The sequence below is a fragment of the Pteropus alecto genome, unplaced genomic scaffold (genome assembly GCF_000325575.1).
Source record: "Pteropus alecto unplaced genomic scaffold, ASM32557v1 scaffold92, whole genome shotgun sequence".
In the NCBI taxonomy this organism is placed as follows: Eukaryota; Metazoa; Chordata; class Mammalia; order Chiroptera; family Pteropodidae; genus Pteropus; species Pteropus alecto.
The window spans coordinates 10,595,829-10,613,315 of NW_006432447.1; the positions used below are offsets into that span (position 1 = coordinate 10,595,829).

The 17,487-nt window shown below is 44.1% G+C and overlaps 1 protein-coding gene across 1 annotated transcript in view; it reads right to left on the minus strand.

Annotated features, from left to right (window-relative positions):
• The window catches only part of RFTN1 (raftlin, lipid raft linker 1), a 186,459-nt gene that overhangs the window by 29,737 nt on the left and 139,235 nt on the right, over window positions 1-17,487 (minus strand). The window contains 1 exon segment of the mRNA XM_006907267.3: window positions 9,598-9,713. Within this exon segment, the coding sequence (XP_006907329.1) occupies window positions 9,598-9,713 (116 nt within the window).

Below are 17,487 nucleotides of genomic sequence, written 5' to 3' on the forward strand. Positions count from 1 at the left end.
TATCTCAATTTGTAACATAATTCGCATTATCACATGGAACTTTTAAAAAGATATTTTCTATTTTAGGTCAGGTTCCCCAGAAGAAGGCCCCAAGAGGAAGATTCACGTGCAGGTAACTTATTAAAGCAGGGCTCGTGGTGAGGGCTGGGAGAGCTGCGCAAAAAGCAGCAGCAGCCAAGCAAAGACACAGGTTTATGCAACAGCCCCTGAACAGCGGCTCCGTCTCAGCCCGCAGGGAGCTCTGGAGGTAGGCTGTGCTTTGAGGCAGGGAGCTGGGCTCTCATGCCCATGCCCTCCTCGGTCATCGACAAGGATTACCCTGGGCCGTCTAAACACCCGGCCCTTCTGGCTCTCTTTGTCTGAGTGCAAAGCAGGCTCCAGTAGCCCAGAGGCAGGTGTCAGCAGAGACGCACAGGTGCTGGAAGGGAAAGCACATCGATATAAAGGCACCCAGGGGATCTAGAAGAACACTGACATTATCTACCATGTGTTGAAAAAATTAGATGTGCTTTCTCTTCTGGCCTGCCTCTGCTCCTGCCACTTCCTACCCTCAGGAAGCGCCCGCCTTCCCCCGCCCCCAACCCACATCCTGAGTGTCAACACTGAGCTGGAGCTCGCTGCATCCAGCAAGCCTTAGTCGGCCTCCGCTTTCTCCCAGGGCACTTCCAGTTGACAGGATACCATCCCGCAATGCCTTGCTACTTATTTTGCAGAAAGTATTCTTCCCACTTGGATGCTCCTTGAGGGTAGGGGCTTCAGCAAACACCCATTTGTGATTTTGTCCCAGGGCAGCAAAAAGCAGGTCATTCTCTCTGACTCTGCGGCTTCCCAATTTCCTGCGAGTTCTCTGTTTTGTACCTACAAATCCTCTTCACTTTAAGTTACTTTTTTCTCCTACATAATCTTCCACTGAGTGCTAGCCACTGCCCCCATGAGGAAGCCAGTGGGCTGGTTTTGGCCCATCATCTCTGTCTTGCCACTGCTATAATCCACATGACATTTCACCACCCCCAAGCCAAGAGGCTGCTGCTAAGGAGGAGCGAGAGGGAAAATTCTGTCTAAAAAAGATGAAAGAGGAAAGCGGCCATTCAGGGCTCCATGACCCAGCACAAGGTCAAAGATTCAGATTGGAAGTCAGGACTCAATGAAATGATACTGGATTTTGAGGTTTCTACCTTCAAATAAAATCTCCATCATTTTGAGAAGAGGAGTGACTTACTTGGGGAACACAAACTGTACAAACTTAGAAATTGTTTTGTGAAGTATCCCTCCAAGTTCCAAACAGCCAAAGAGCACTAGCGGTCCTTTCCAGGGACAAGATGCAAAAGGACCTCAGAAGTTCAGGAGAAGGTTCAATAGGGCCCCATGGCAAGAAACGCCCACAGGGAAGCTGGCTCCAGGTGGAAGTGTTACTACAGAATAAAAGCTGAAGGCAACTAAGGAAATCAGTGAGTCTGTAGAGACTGATGAGTGGATTTACAAGGATAGAGGGAAGGTAACTGATCCTCCAGAAACAGTGACGTAAGTGAGGCAAACGCAAAAAAGGAGGAAGAAGAAGAAACCTAGAATGAGATTAGATGTATGCGACTACACACGTGTATACACATACACACACCTTTAAATGCTATATTCAAAGCAAGAAATTGTACAAAAAATATATATTGAAGACAATAGAAAGTAGAATTATTCAATTCAATTCCCATTTTACTTTCTTTTCTACAAGAAGAAAGTAAGTAGATTAAGTGGACCTGTGCAGTTCAAACCCATGATATTCAAGAGTCAACTGTATTTTTGATCCATGTTTAGGAATCCGTGTATGCAGAGGGCCAACTTAAGTTATACGCAGATTTTCGACTACACGATGGTCAGTGCCCCTAACCCCTGCATTATTCATGGGTCAACTATATATCTAAAGCCTAAGCGAAGAAAAAGTATGGTGAGACATAACTAGTTGTTTTTAAAAATTAATTTTTAAAAACTTAAGTAAAATGAATATTTCTCTATATAGAGTGAAAATATTATAGGTAAAGCTATCTTTCATCCTTCCATTCCAAGTCACACGCAACCACTGTTACCAGGCCTTTTTTCCTGCGTTTACATATACTCACAGAAATTACATCATGTTGTTTTGTGAAGTTTCTCCCCATTAGGCATCACATTGTTTGTATCTGTATTAGTCAGAGTTTTCTTGAAAAACAGAACCAACAGGATAGATAGAGAAAGAGAGGAGAGCTAGAGATACAAATACAGATGTGGCGAGAGAGAGAGAGAGAGAGAGAGAGAGAGAGAGAGAGAGAGAGTCAGTCAGGTCAAGTGATACTTTTGAGCTCACACACAACAAATTCATAAGCCAGGGAGAGATAGAATACAAATACAGATGTGGAGAGAGAGAGAGAGAGAGAGCGAGCGAGAGAGAGAGAGAGAGAGAAAGAGAGAGGGAAGGAGAGAGAGAGAGATGGAAGAAGAGAGACATAATGCTTTTGAGGAACTGGCTCATCTGATTGGGGGTGGGGCTGGCAAGTCCAGTGTCTGCAGGGCAGGCCCTCTCTTAGGCCCTCCATTGATTTAATGAGGCCCACCTAATTACAGAGGATTAGTAATTTGCTTTACTCAAAGTCTACTGATTTGAATGTTAACTACACCTAAGAAGTAACTTCTGTGCAACACCTAGATTGGTATTTGATCAAACAACTGGGTACCATAGCCTGGTCAGATTGACACATACAATTAACCATCACAGTATCATTCTACAACTTGGTCTTCACTTAACATTTCCTGGAGTTCCTTCCACATCAGTTTATGCAGAATGACTACACCCGTAACAAGGATGCACCATCCTTTATGTAACCATTTCCCTACTAAAGAACATGTATGTACACTGATTCCTTTTTTTCTATTACTAATGACACTGAAATGATGTCCTTGCCTGTGCCTTTTTGTTAACAAAGTGTTTCTCTAGAACAGATGGACATGAGGTGTGAACTTGCTGAGTCATGGGTAGAGTGGCTATTTAAACTTTTTAATAGAGGTTAGCAACCTGCTCTCCAAAGCGTACCTCACATTTTAAATTCATCAAGCCTACATGAATTACGTTTTAAGAAAAATGCTCAGCTATACCATTTGGCACGGTGGTGTGTCACTATCAAAGCTGAGGTGGGACACAAGAGATTTGATCAAGACAAAAGCACCGAGAGCTGCTAGAAAGATCTAAGGATGTCCTGAGCACCTCGTAGACCTCGTCTGTGCTGTGACTTGCTCTGGGCTGGAAAAAGAGTAGAGGTACAGCCTGGAAGGGGCTGCGTCGTCAGCCCTGGTCCTTTCACGACAGTGATCATTCACTGGAAAATCTTCTGTATCACAGAAAGAAGGAGGAGAACTGTTTTTGGCCCTAGAGGCTATGATCTCAGAACCAAAGTAATGATCCTGGAGAAACTGTGGTAATGAAAAAAATGCCAGATGGTTAAACAGAACAAATATTGGCTTCCTTGTCAGAGCAGAAGGTGGTGAATTCTAGATACCATAGAAATTGGTGTAACTCCCTGGCAAATCCTAGTGCAGGTTATTTAAAAGGTGGTTGGGTGCCCTTGGCAACAAAAGGTTGCTTCCCAGCAGCCTAAAGAAGTTCATGATGAACAAGTAAGACCTAATACGTTGTTGGACAAGACTATGGGACAGGTGGGGTGGAGGTATGCCCCAGAGTGAATTTCAAGTACAGAAATGCATCTTACCAAGCCTCTCATGAATCCTCTAGGGATAAGATGGTGACATGTTAGGTAGAACAGTCAGGCCATCTGCAGAGAGGTTTGGATAGCATTAGGAACTGGAGGAGAGCTTCTGACAGCATGCCAAAGGACTGTGTCCTCCATCCAGTCTGTCTGACATTGCATGGGACAGGAGCCACCCTACATATGAAACCTTCAGAGAAGCCAAAGCTAGGATGATTCCTGACAAATGTAGGATGATATAACCATGATCAAAAATGTCTCAACAGGCTGGAAAAATGGGTAGAAACTAATAGGGTGAGATGAGCTGGGAGTCAGTCCAACAACAGATGGAATGCACAGGTAGAGGATGGAGAGAGCTGCCTACACAGAACCTCACAGGATGAAATCTGTAATGAATTCGACCTCTAACTGCACCAGCAGATTAAGTATAGCTTTAGGGAGACCAAGCCCTCACAGGTAGAAGGCTGCTCTCCAGGATGCTCGTGCCCTTCTGATCTCAGCAACCGAGCATATCATGGGTGAGCCTAATGTGTTCCCAGACCTGCTTAGGTCAGTTAAAACCATTATCATAATGATGCATCTTAATTTAAATTATTTAAACTGGTAGTAAGTGAAAGAGTAGTTGCTTCTAGGAAAACGAAATTGAATGCTTTGAAGAGACTTGACAAAGGACATGGTTAAAAGAACGAACCGTGGCTGAATTAGATGTGGGGGGAAAAAGCTGGAAAAGACTAGGAAAAAGATCTTGAAAACAAAAGGATTCTGTAGTCAGATCCCTTTCCTAGATTTAAAGAAACTGACGCCATATATTGGTGACAGCGTACTTTGGATGTGGTTTATAACAAGAAAGATGAAGTGGAATTCCAATCAGCAGATCCCAAACTCGAAAAGATTGGCAAATGGATGTGTATTTAAATATTCTACATTAAAATAAAATGTGTAAGATACGAATATGATTTTAGTTGGCTCTTTTTAAGTGACTTTTTCAATTTATCCACCAGCCACCATACCAATTGCATCAACTAAAAGTGCTTTTGCTACTGTCTTACGTTCAGTTCTGGCAGCACATTTCAAGAGAAGCACTGATGAACTTGAAGGCATTCCAAGGAAAGTGATGGAGATGGAGAAGGCTCTATGGCTCAAGGGCCCTGATGGTGTCCAAAAACTCTGCTGGGTTGTCAGGCTAGAGGATATGCCGACTCAGAGAGAAGAGGGTCCTGCCTCTGTCTCCTACTCTTTACCTATTCATTCATGTAGCTTTTCTCTTTCCTCTCAAAGAATCACCCTTTCTGCTCACACTCTAGATCAGGGGTCCCCAGCCCTCAGGAGGTCCACAGACTGTTAGGAACTGGGCCACACGGCAGGAGGTGAGCAATGGGAGAGCGAGGGAAGCTTCATCTGTATTTGCAGCCACTCCCCAGCACTAGCATTACTGCCTCAGCTCCATCTCAGATCATCAGGCATTAGATTTTCATAGGAGCCCCGGTCCCGGGTGCCAAAAAGGTTGGGGACCACTGCGGTAGATTGTAAACTCAAAGAAAGTGAAATAGCCACTACACATGCCCTATGGATGGACTTGCACACTGCCTTTAATTTTAGGCCATAGGTTTCCAACAGAGAAAAATGCAATTATTTGTGTTTGAATCTACACTTTCCCTAGCCCAACCTCTTCTGTGCTTTTAGAGCAAGATCAAGGTCAACAGGGAGAGGATCTTTCTAACTGATTGTAAACTCAAAGAAAGTAAAATACCCACTATAAATGCCCTATGGATGGACTTGCACACTGCCTTTAATTTTAGGCCATAGGTTTCCAACAGAGAAAAATGCAATTATTTGTGTTTGAATCTACACTTTCCCTAGCCCAACCTCTTCTGTGCTTTTAGAGCAAGATCAAGGTCAACAGGGAGAGGATCTTTCTAACTGATGATACCAGGTGACTGACAAAGGAAGTAGTATTTACTTATTATATGCTAACTACTACATTCACAACTTTTAAATATATTATCTTTTAATTCTCATCAACTTTGAGAGGTTCTTACCAGTGTCCCCATTTACACAATCGAAAAATGGAAAAACGAAGAGAGGGTGGTTTATTTTTTATACATTCAGTTACTCATTTGGAATGAGAGCCAGGATGCATACCCACACCAGATGCTGCACTGTTTGCAGAACTGTGAAGAGTGAGGTAGGTTTTCTGCTATGTGTGGTATACATGTGTGTGTGGAGAGAGAGAGGGTGGGAAGCCAGGAAGATGTGGCTGAACTGGAATGGCACATCTGTCCACAGCTGGGGATATGGATATGCACAGGAATGAAGAGGCAGGAAAGGGACAAGTCAGTGCCAGTCGTGAGAAAAGAGAAATAGCTATTTAGAGATGTTTTGAGGTCAGAGCCCAAGAGCTTATGTGGTAGCCTGGAAGGGCAGTGGTTACCAGAAAAGCAGGGTCAACCACAAGCCAAGAGGGACCTGGCCAGGGTTTGAACAGAGAAGACCTTTCCCACAGGCCAAAAGGGTGAGGAAGAGAGGAAGTAGCTGGGTCTCGAGGGCAGAAAGTGAGTGAGCTGGACTGATACCCACCCACGGGAAGGGGCACGCAGAAGAGGGCCTGTCTGTCTGTAGGTCGGAGTGGGTGTCTGACAGAGTCTCTTTAAAGAGCTAAGCTGTAGGCAAACCTGCTGTGGACTGGACACTGCTGGGCCGTGCTGATAACCCAGCTTTACACACATGGTTCCCCTAAGGCCAGATTCTTAAAGTGGGCTGAATAGGAAATCCTGGGGATAGAACCCGGATAGCTGAGTTTTAAAAATTTCTGCAGGTGATTCTGATACAAGCTCAAGTTTGAGAAATGTTAGTCTATCCTTGGGCTGAACCAAAGGCTTTCATCCCAATTCAGGAAACATTTACTAGGTGCCCAGGAGAACAAAGATGAACATCCCCAGGCCAAGAAACTCAGAGTGAAGGGAGAAAAGTGGATGAATAAATAAAAATGAGTATAATAGGAGATAGGCTTATGAATGTAGAATTATGGGAACACAGTGGAAGGGCCTTCAACCCTGAAGAAGTCTGAAAGATTTCCTGGAGGAGGTACTTATGAGCTGAGTCCTACACCAGCTACAAAGAGAAAGAGAAACCCATAGGGCTATAGTCTGTCTAAAAGATATCTCTTCTTTTTCCCTTGAGAGGCTGATGCTGCTAAGAGGGAGAGCAGTCTCCGTCCACTGTGGGAAATTTGGAGATGTTCCATAGATACCATAGGGGAGAGCAAGTCTGAAGACTTGAGCAGGAAAAACTGGTGAACAACATCAAAACCATCAATCCACTTGTCATCACTGTCATGAAAATTAAGAAAATCTGTTTCTGCCTAACTAGATGCCAGCCGCACCTGTACAGTATAATTTAAAATGTGAGAAAATAAAGGCCCATCCAGTGGTGTTCTGGTAAACAATTACGACCAGCTCTCCAGGGGGAAAAATCCCTAATTTCTAGCGTTTGACAGTTTCCATGGTGGAATACTTCCGCCATGGCCAATTTCAAGCTACCAATCTGACTGAATTTGTCACTGAATATCGAGTTGGGATATTGGTTTTATAAGTTGCTGCACACCACTGGGCTTATCACAGGTCTCTAAAATCCTATTTCATTTCCAAGGATTCCTGGGAAAAGCCGAGGCATTCTTGAAGTGTGTGTGTGGGGGTGGGGAGGGATGGTAGCAGGGGACAATGACATGAGCCAAAACTAACATTGCCTAATAGATTAATGCACAAACATATAAGAAGTCTAGGGGAAAAGTTCAAACATCTGAGAAAGAAATAAAATTGGTAAACTTAACGGTAACCAATCTGTGAATCCAAGAAAAGTTTCTGAATAAATGTTAATATTTTCTGATCTAACTTCTTAACCCATAAAAGTGACCTTTACATTAAAAAGACAATTTATTTAGTTTGTAACCTTATCTCCCTCCCACAAAAATTTTACATGGCATGCATTCACTCCAGTTACGCATCAAGGTCACAGTTAGCATCAAAGGCTAAAGAAAGACAAATCACTGGGGTACTCTTTTCATCACCCCTTTCATCAAGTAATGAGATCACAGATATATGGTGAGAGTGGCATCTGTACTGTTCTTTTAGACACTGGTTCCTAAAATTGACTGTGCATCAAAATCCCATGGAGAGCTTGTGGAAACAGAGATGACTGGAGTTTCTGATTCAGTCGGTCCAGGTGGGGCCTAAAAACTTGCATTTATAACAACTTCCCAGGTGATGCTGATGCTGCTGGTCCTGGAACCACACTTTGAGAACGACTTTCTTAGATGATCTTGGATTACTGCCATCAAGTCATCTTTTTCATTGCCTGCCAATTGATTCCCCACATGCACCTGTTTTTGGTGCAGCCATGCATGGCTTGCTGTTACAGCCGGCTGTTACAGAGCAAACTGAGTGTTAAGGCATGGAGGCTGTTTTAATGGAGTCCTCAAGCACCTCGTTAATGTGGTGGGCTGGATGAACTGCACTGCCCCCATCTTAATAGTTGAAGAAGTTTAGGGTCCTAAGTGGGTATATGACCTGCTGTGTTGGACTGTGCAATTCAGACCGAGTCTCACTTTCTTTGCATCCCATTTCCAGTTAGGGCATGAAGACTCACTGGGATCAAGGTCAGGCAGGAGGAACTGATGGAGCCTGATCACAAACTGGGTCATCATCTGATTCCTTACTTTCCTTACTACTTACGCCCTCAGGACTCTTGGCCCTGACCCTAACCCTCCCTGGATGCTATGTTTTTGGAATGCTTGTTTCTGATTGCTACAGTTTTTCTTTGTACTCTGCTGCTGTCACACTTGCAAGCAGTTGCTGAGTAATGGTGCCCTTGGGGCGCCCCACCCCAGAAACCAGATGAGGGACTCGCCTCCAGGCTGCAGTTCCCAAGAGTGCCGAGGGCACGGCGAGCACATGCTGTCCAGTGGATCCCGTTATCCACACCCCTCACAAAGAGCTGCATCCACCTCAGTCTTACTTTGGCACAGAGACCCAGGTTTGTCAGGGGCCCCTTAGAGCAAAACCACTCCTGTGTTCCTCCAGGGCCTACTCGAGAGCATTCAGGAATCAGTCCTCTATGCTCAAATAGCTTCTCCCTTTACATCCAGGATGCTGGGTGGACAAGAGAGGAGCCTAAAAAGTCCATGCTTCCATAGTTGCAGAAATGCCTTTAAAGTACACACCAGAGTCTGAGAAATAAATCGGTTCTTCCAAAGTCCTAGAAGAAAGTGGCTTGAGCAATTCCTCTGCCCACTGTAATTTGGTGGCCTCAAGGGTCAACATTTCTCAAAGACATCCTTCCGCACTTAATGTGTAACATTGGGCAAGGGGCCTAACCTCTCTGTGCCTCAGTTTCCTCATCTGTAAAATAGGAGCCATCGCGGTACCTAGCACATAGGCTTATTGTGGAGATTAAGCGAGCACACGTGCATAAATGTCTTCGGAGGATCTCTGGCAGAGGAAGCCATAGGGTCTAGCTCCAATAACGATGCTGCTTTTATTATTACAGAGGCCACAAACTGTGTGTTTGCCTCATTTATGTCACTTAGAGTTTTCAGTTATAGGCAAATTAATGAAAGAAGAATCTTTTACACCAAAGGGTCTGATGCCACGTGTTTTTCCTACAGAAAGGGATACATGGGGCCCATTCCCCAACTGAAGGCTGGAAAATGAGGGGCATGAAAGGACGAATGGGGTCCTTGTGGGATCTACCCAGGTCAAGCTGCCTTTCAGAGGAAAGCCACAGCTGAACAGCAGCCACAGGCAGATCCAGCAAGTGAACAAAACAGTCACCATCTGAACAACAAAAAAAATGCCCCTGCCAATCCCACACTTACTTCCAGGACCGTCCATTGTTCGACAACAATAGCATCATAGCCCTGCATGGTTTTGCTATCTTCTGGGGAAACAGCTTCAAAGATGAATACTCCATCTGTCAAGCTGCGTAAGGAATCTGTGAAAAAAGAGAAAGACGGGGAGGGAGGGGAGTATTCTGTAAAACGTCTGTGGCAGAAGCCTTACAAGCAGCAAAAATTTTCGCTGCATTCATTAATAATCTCAATCAGAACATCTTTTCAGCATGTTAATTAAAGAAGGCACACACAGCCATAGAGTCTAGCCCCATCAGAATGAATGAGACTAATTTACCTCGCAGTTCTGAATAATATCCTTGATTTTATGAGCCCAAATTTCATTGTTAGCAATCATCATTTGATTTCATGCGTTTACCTTCCTTTTCACGCTCCAACGTCAGGATGCACTGGGGAGAACTTATTCACGGTAAAACACAGCCATTTAGAGACAGTTTTTGGAAGAAAACTATATTTAGGTTAAAAGATTTTTTTTTAAAGGGGGATAGATATAACACACCAGATCTGAGCTTGTCAGACTCATTCTAGATGCACTGATTCTTGAAAGTTCACATGGTGTGGGCTGTTGTACAGACAACACTTTAGGCAGCTCTTGTCAAGAGGTGCAATTTGGGGGAAGGGAGAGTTTTCCCAAATGATTTACCACTGAAAACGTTTCCTTGGGCATTGCATTAGTCAATGTACCAGGTTCTGAGTTCTGTACCATTCGACAAATATACACTACACCTACAGCATGATTCAAGACTGTCTGGGCAACAAGGGTGTAAAGAAAATTACAACAGGGTCCCTATTCCTGCAGAAGACAAAAGGGAGGAGCCTTCAGCCCCCTTTTTTGTTAATGGCTCCTGATGCCCTAAATTCATTTAGATTAGAGATTGTGGAAAAGAGGACTGGATTTAGAAGCAAGTGGTTTGGGTCCATGCTTTATCACAAGAAGTGATGTTGACCCCTTTCAAGGACTTGGTCCCCCATCTGTGAAATGGGATGGTAGAGAGAGAACTGCTCCTAGTCCCTATTCTACAAATCACTGCTCGATCGAACTGTAATGGACTGAATTGTGTTTCCCCCAAATCAGATGTAGAAGCTTTAATCTCCAAAGAGATTGTATTTGAAAATAGGATCTTTAGAGAAATAATTAAAGTTAAATGAGGTCATAGGGGCAGGCTCTAATCTGTTAGGTCTGATGTCTTATAAGAAGAGGAAGAGACACCAGACTCTACCCCACCCCCTCCTTGCACAGAATAAAGACCATATGAGGACACTGAGAGAAGGTAGCTAGCTAGCTGTCTGCAAATCAGGAAGAGAGGTCTCACCAGAAACCAAATTTGCCAGCTCCTTGATCATGAACTTCTAGCTTCCTGAATTAAGAGAAAATAAATATCTATTGTTTAAGCTCCCCCACTGGTAGTATTTTGTCATGGCAATACACATAAAAATGTGTTATCAAACTGCCTTAGCAAAAGTACTAAGCTTGCCTCTCTCATCTGCTCTGCTACAAAGCTTCCTCCAAGTGTCTGTCCAATGCCTTCCTAAGAGACATTGTACAAAGGTGACCAGGGAAGAACAGAGCTGCTCTTCAGTGGAACCACATTACAAGTATTTTGAGGTCCAAGATGAGCATGGACCACAGTTCAGCACAGTTTGAAAGTCTGGTCCAGCTGGAGCCCCTGCTGCAGTAGGGATGCCCTACAGAACCCTCTGCATAAAGCTTTCCCGAGTCCTGACCTGAAGATGCTTGGGACCATAAGATATGCAATGATTCCTCTGGGATTATATCAGGGCAGCACAAATTCATCCTCAAGGCTTCTATGAAAATGTGTTATATACAATTTCCAAAGTCTCTACCTATAGATCTCCTCAATGGAAAACCTCCAAGCCCTTTAAATGCGCCTACCATGCGTTTTAAGTATTAAGAGTGCCCCATTTGACATAAAAAATATGATAGTATTTCGCCTGCCAACAGCACTGTACAGCAGCGTTGAGGTCAAGAAGAAGGGAAAAGACACTGCAGCCCATTCAGACTTTCTTTCTCACTCTCTGCTTGGCTGCCTCTCCTTCCTCCCTAATCACAGGCCTGGGAGGAGGGCTGTGTGGTCAATAGGGAGAGGTATGCCTGGGCTTGAGGGTGTGAAGTAGAAACAAACCTGGCCCTTATTCCCCAGCTGCCTCATCCAGTGTCTGCCTTTCAGCTCCTCAGCCCTCTGCTCTGTTATCCTGAATCCAGAACACTGATTCACTCATTTAACTCCAAAGCAAGCTCAGAATGGCTGTCAAAATTTGGTCATCTGCAACAGCAAAAAAGTCAATGAACCACAGAGAGCAGACAGCTGGGCTTTTAAAGAGGCCCTTGTTTTGAATGCCTTGTCCACTCCCGTCTCCTCATTGCCTTCCTGGCTCAGCCTCACTGTAATGTGCACCGAGCTGGGTATAAATAGGTCTATCTCAGAGTGAAGGCTCCCAATATAAAAGGTTAAATCGCCCTCCATCTATGGAAAACACTCCATTATCACTGCATTTTTTATAAAAGTAAAGCAGCTTCCCTACTGTGCACAGAAAGCTATTTTTTCTGGTATTGTATAAATATTTGATGCCGGTCTTTTGGCAAAAGGCCACCTTAACACTCCAAGCTTATGATTTACAAGAAGGATGTGGGAAAAGGAGATTTGCCCTATTATCCCAAGAGGTAAATTCTATGAGGCAACTGTTCTTCCCCTGCAGCCTCTGAGACATTAACACTCCGTCTGGCAAGCTAACCTCCAGGCTCAACCTAGGTGCTATTCTTGCCCAAAGTCTAGCCTGAAACATGCAAACCATGACAAGTGGTCAGTGCATGTGGTCTAGAAAAAAATGTTACTGTGCTCCTCTTAACCAGCTAGATTGGACTAAATTGTCCACACTGGGATAGCTGGCATGACAGATTTCCTTGGCTCTCTGAAAGCCCCTTCTCCCCATCAGACACCACATGGTGCTCAAGGCACCAACCTTGGTTCCTGGAATGGCACGTGCCAACTGCATGGCTGTAACTGCACCTGCTGTCATACTGACCTGTAACCCCACTGCAAATGTAATCACCGTTCAACCAATCCCGGCTGATGGTGCCATGTCACTTTCCAATCACCCTGCAGCTCATCTGCTGACATTATCAAAAGATGCTTTCCCCATATTCTCAAGCCCTCGCTGCTGCTCTCGGCCTTCCTTCCTTCCTGAATTCTCAAATGGAACTAATGAATAATCTAGGGGAGATATTACTTTACTCCGGTTACAGTAAGGGTTAGCCTACAAGTTCAGTGCCATGTAACTGACTAGACAGGGAAGAAACGCTCTGATTCAGTGCCTGCTGGATGTGAGGCACTCGGCCAGGCACAGCTCATGGTTTCTCAGTGAATCCTCCCCAAGTTTAGCACATCCTCTTAGTGGGTGAGAAAATGGAGGCTAAAGAAGTTAAATCATTTGTCCATGTTAAAATGGAATGTAAGGGCCTTTTAGATCTCAAATGTGGTTTGTCTGATTCCAAGGCCTGTGCTCTTTCAGCAAGTAACAGATATTTATTGAGCTACCATGATGATGTGTCAGGTGCTGCCACCTGAGCTGAGGTAGGTGATGAACAGCTTAGGTCCCTAGCCTTGCGGAGCAGGTGCTTTCTGACCATTGCACCACACTCCCTGCCTTGCTGTTTTGGGTGGCATCTCAGTTGGGTCACAATGAGATGGCCTTAGGGCTTCTGTTTGAGGACAAATCTGTAGATGCCATGCCTTTCTACATGGGATTAAAAAAAACAAAAAATATACTTGTACATGGATTAAGTTTTATGTATGTATGTAAATATATACATATGCATGTATATATATCAACACAAGGGATATTGCACAGCAATGAAAAAAAAATGATCTGCAATTACATGTAAAAATGTGGATGACTCTCACAAATATAATGAGTGAAAGAAGCCAAAGACAACAAGGGCATACTCCATTTGTATCAAGTTCAAAACTGCAAATCAAAACCACCATGAGATATCACCTCACACCTATTAGAATGGCTGTCATCAAAAAAGAGAAGATATAACGAGTGTTGGGAGGTTGTGAAGCAAAGAAAACCCTTGTGCACTGTTGGTGGGAATGTAAATTGATGCAGTCATTATTGAAAACAGTATGAAGTTTCCTCAAAAAATAAATTGAACGACCATATGACCCAGCAATTCTACTTCTGGATGTGTATCCAAAGGAAATGAAATCACTTTCCCAAAGAGGTTTCTGCATGCTCACGTTCACTGAAGCATTTTTCACAATAGCCAAAACATGGAAATAGCCTAAATATCCACTGATGGAGATGAATGGATAAAGAAAATGTAATACACACAATGGAATATTATTCAGCCATAACAAAGAAGGAAATTCTGCCATTTGTGACAATATGGATGGACCGTGGGGGCATTATGCTGAGTGAAATAAGTCAGACAAAGAAAGACAAATACTGTATGACCTCACATGTAGAATCTAAAGACAAAGAATAGATTGGTGGTTGCCAGAGCTGGGGGAGGGGGGAGTTGGGGGGGGTGGGAAATGGGTGAAAATGATCAAAGGTACCAACTTCCAGTTATAAAAGGAGTTACTTCTGGGGATGTCACGCACAGTATGGTGACTATAGTTAACAATATTGTATTATGTATTAGAAAGTTGCTAAGATTTTAAAAACTCTCATCACAAGAAAAAAATTTGTAGCCATGTTTGGTGATGAATGTTAACTAAACTTATTGTGGTAATCATTTCACAATATATACATATATGACATCATTATATTGCATAACTTAAACTAATACAATATGTCAACTACATCTATGAAACTGGAAAAAAAATTAAGTTCAAAACTAATCTATGGTGTTTCACGTCAGGACTGTGGTCACCCCTGGGGAACAGGGACTGTGATGGGCATGAGGGGGGCTTCTAAGGAAGCTTGTATGTTGTATTTCTCGATCTGGGTGCTGGTACATGGATGTGCTCACCTTACGAAAATCCACTGAGCTATATCCTTATCATCTGTACAGATTTCTATACATGTGCTATACTGCAATAATAAGCTTATTTAAAGATGCTATAGATACGAGAGAAAGTGCATGTAACGGCATACATGAAATCTGCTCCCTGGAAGCCATGCCTGTTATCAGGAGACCAAACATCCTTGGAGACAGCAGCGTTCCACGGGTGCGGCTGACAGAAACACCTCAATCTCCTTCTCTAACCATTCTCCCCACCCTCAGCTCTTTGTTTCCCAAATCTGTAAGTTCTTGGTGATGCACACCCCAACATCAGCTTCTCCCCTCCTCACCATCAACACTACTAAGTGTCATCCAGAAACCTTTGTTGATCACCTTCTGTATACAGGGCACAGTGTACAGGCACTGGGATGCAAAGAGGTACAGGACACAAGACCTGCCCAAGGGTTTGCAACTATGTCTGTATAAAATATGTGTCTCTACATGTATTTTATTTGAACTATGCAGGTTTTAACATGTGTGTTTTGCAAATATACGATAATATAGGTTATGCCAGGCATCAGAAAAGGTGTATAAATACCAAATGATATTTGGTTTTAGATGTGGCTGGGAAATCGGGGAGAGTGTCCAGAAAGACAATCTTTTAAAAGGATAGGAATGGAGAGACCTCTAGGTTTAATGTGTCTCCCAATGTGACCCAACATGTAGAACACAACATCTGGAATGTATTCTAGTCATAAGTGCTTAATTTACCAAGCCTTAGAACTAAATTCCAGTATACAGGAAATAGAGGCTAGAGAAATAAGATAAATGACATCATAAGGCGCTGAGCAGATAAATCCAGAATGCAGGACGTTCTGCAGGATAAGAGGCTAAGTTTATTTCAGACAGGCAGGGTCATAAGAAATGACTCTTCTAGGTAAAAGAGAAGTGAGGACATGGTCACTATTTGCAGTACATGTGGCTGGATTGGATTCTGGTTTGGACATTTTTCTGCAAAGGGCATTTTGGAAGCAATTGAAGACATTTCAATATGGGCTGAATAAAGATGATCCTGCCAGAAGAGGAAAGACTGCTGGGCTAGGAGACTAGGAGAGGGCAGGGAAGGGGGAAGGGGCGGGCCAGGACAGGGCCAAGGTAGTAGAGTGAGGGCAGAGTGAGGCAGGACAAGGAGAGAGCAGGAAAAAAAAAAAAGGAGAAATACAGAGTGAAGACAGGGCCAGGCGGACAAAGGGAGGGAGAGGGAAGGGCAAGGAGAGCTGGTGGTGGCAGCAGCAGCACCGATGGCCCGTGATGGCAGCAGAGACCCTTCTTGCTTGGAAGCCCTTGGTGAGAAATCAGGTTCCCCAATGGGTCATTAGATGATGGGCAGCCAGCTCCACCTCTGCCTGAGCCCTGGTTCCTGGTACCTGCCCCACTGCTCATCTGCAGCCAGCTCAGCAGCGGGTCTCCCCTCCCAGCCTTTCCCACCCTCTAGAAGAGTGGATTCTGGCCTCTGTCGCGCTGGCTGGAGTGTCCTTGTGGGCCTGTCCGCTCTGCTGTCTGACCAGCCCCGGGGCTCATCCATACTGCTGGCTGACCACTCAGGTCCTGCTACTTCCCTAAGGGTGACCTGGAGCTCCCTTCCCTCCCTGCTGGGGGCCTCAGCTTCTCACCCTCATGGCCAACTCTTTTCTCTCCACTCCGTTTTCCCTGCTTACACCCTTCCTTCTTCCTACCACTTCCTTAACACTTACCGGCTGGTAACCTTGGCAATGATTTGATTGCTCTGTGCCTCAGTTTCCACAGCTGTAACGCAGGGATAACAAAAGTACCTATTCCACTGCATTATGGGGATTAAATGAGTTGCTATGTTTGAATTGCTTAGATTAGCAACAGCACATAGTAACTGCTAGGTGGCCTTTATCATAATCGTATTTTCTGTTCACCTACGCTTTAGCTTGCCAGGGCCTCAGGGCACAGCCTCCCTCATCCCAGACACCTGGTCATTGTAAGCAAAGGAGCCCTGGAGACTATGAACAGAAGCCCAACTCAAGGACTATGCAAGTCCTTCCATGTCCTGCAGAGTAAAGACTTTAAAAAAAAGGAAGCTGGATAATTTAGGCTAAAACATCACCCTGTTTATGGGACAAAGTTCTCATGAGATTTATGACTCTGTGGAAAATATTTTGGAGTACAAATATCCATTTAAGAGTTAAGACTGGTGCTTTTCCAGATGGCAAACAGCTTAAAGATGTGCTTCTAGTTCTGCCAGGTAAGAACAACTAATCATCTTCTTAGAAACAGGTTCCTTTTACAATACGATTAGCTTGCCTTTTTTTTTTTTTTAATTCTGGGAAAAGAACATATGCATATTTAATCCCTGGCCAATGGAAACCCTGGGCTTTTCCAGAGCAGAAACGCCCTAACCCACTAAGCAAGAGTCCCAAGTCATACTTCCCCTCCCGTCAGAAATACACAGGGTGAAATCGTGTTTGGATTTTGAGTGGGTTGAAATTAATTCTGTTCTGAGGATTCTGAGTGGGTTGAAATTAATTTTGTTCTGAGAATCCCTGAGACAGAGACGTGCAGCTGCGGTGGAGCTCTCGCATGGGCAGCCCTGCTGTGGCGATGTCACAGGCTCAGCGCAGCACTTCACAGTTACACTTGCCAGGGGAAATTTCACGTTCTGTCTTTGAGGCAGGAAGGCTGGATTTAAGGCAGCTAAAGCCAAGGGAGGCTATAACAGCATTTCAAACACGCGAGTCAAATCTGAAGGAAAAACTGTATAAATTATCTGTGTTTTTAGAATCCAGGTCGGAGAATGGGTAAGGAGAAGTGGAGGAGATTAATTCAGCCTTGACTGCTAAAGTACAATGGCTAGAGAG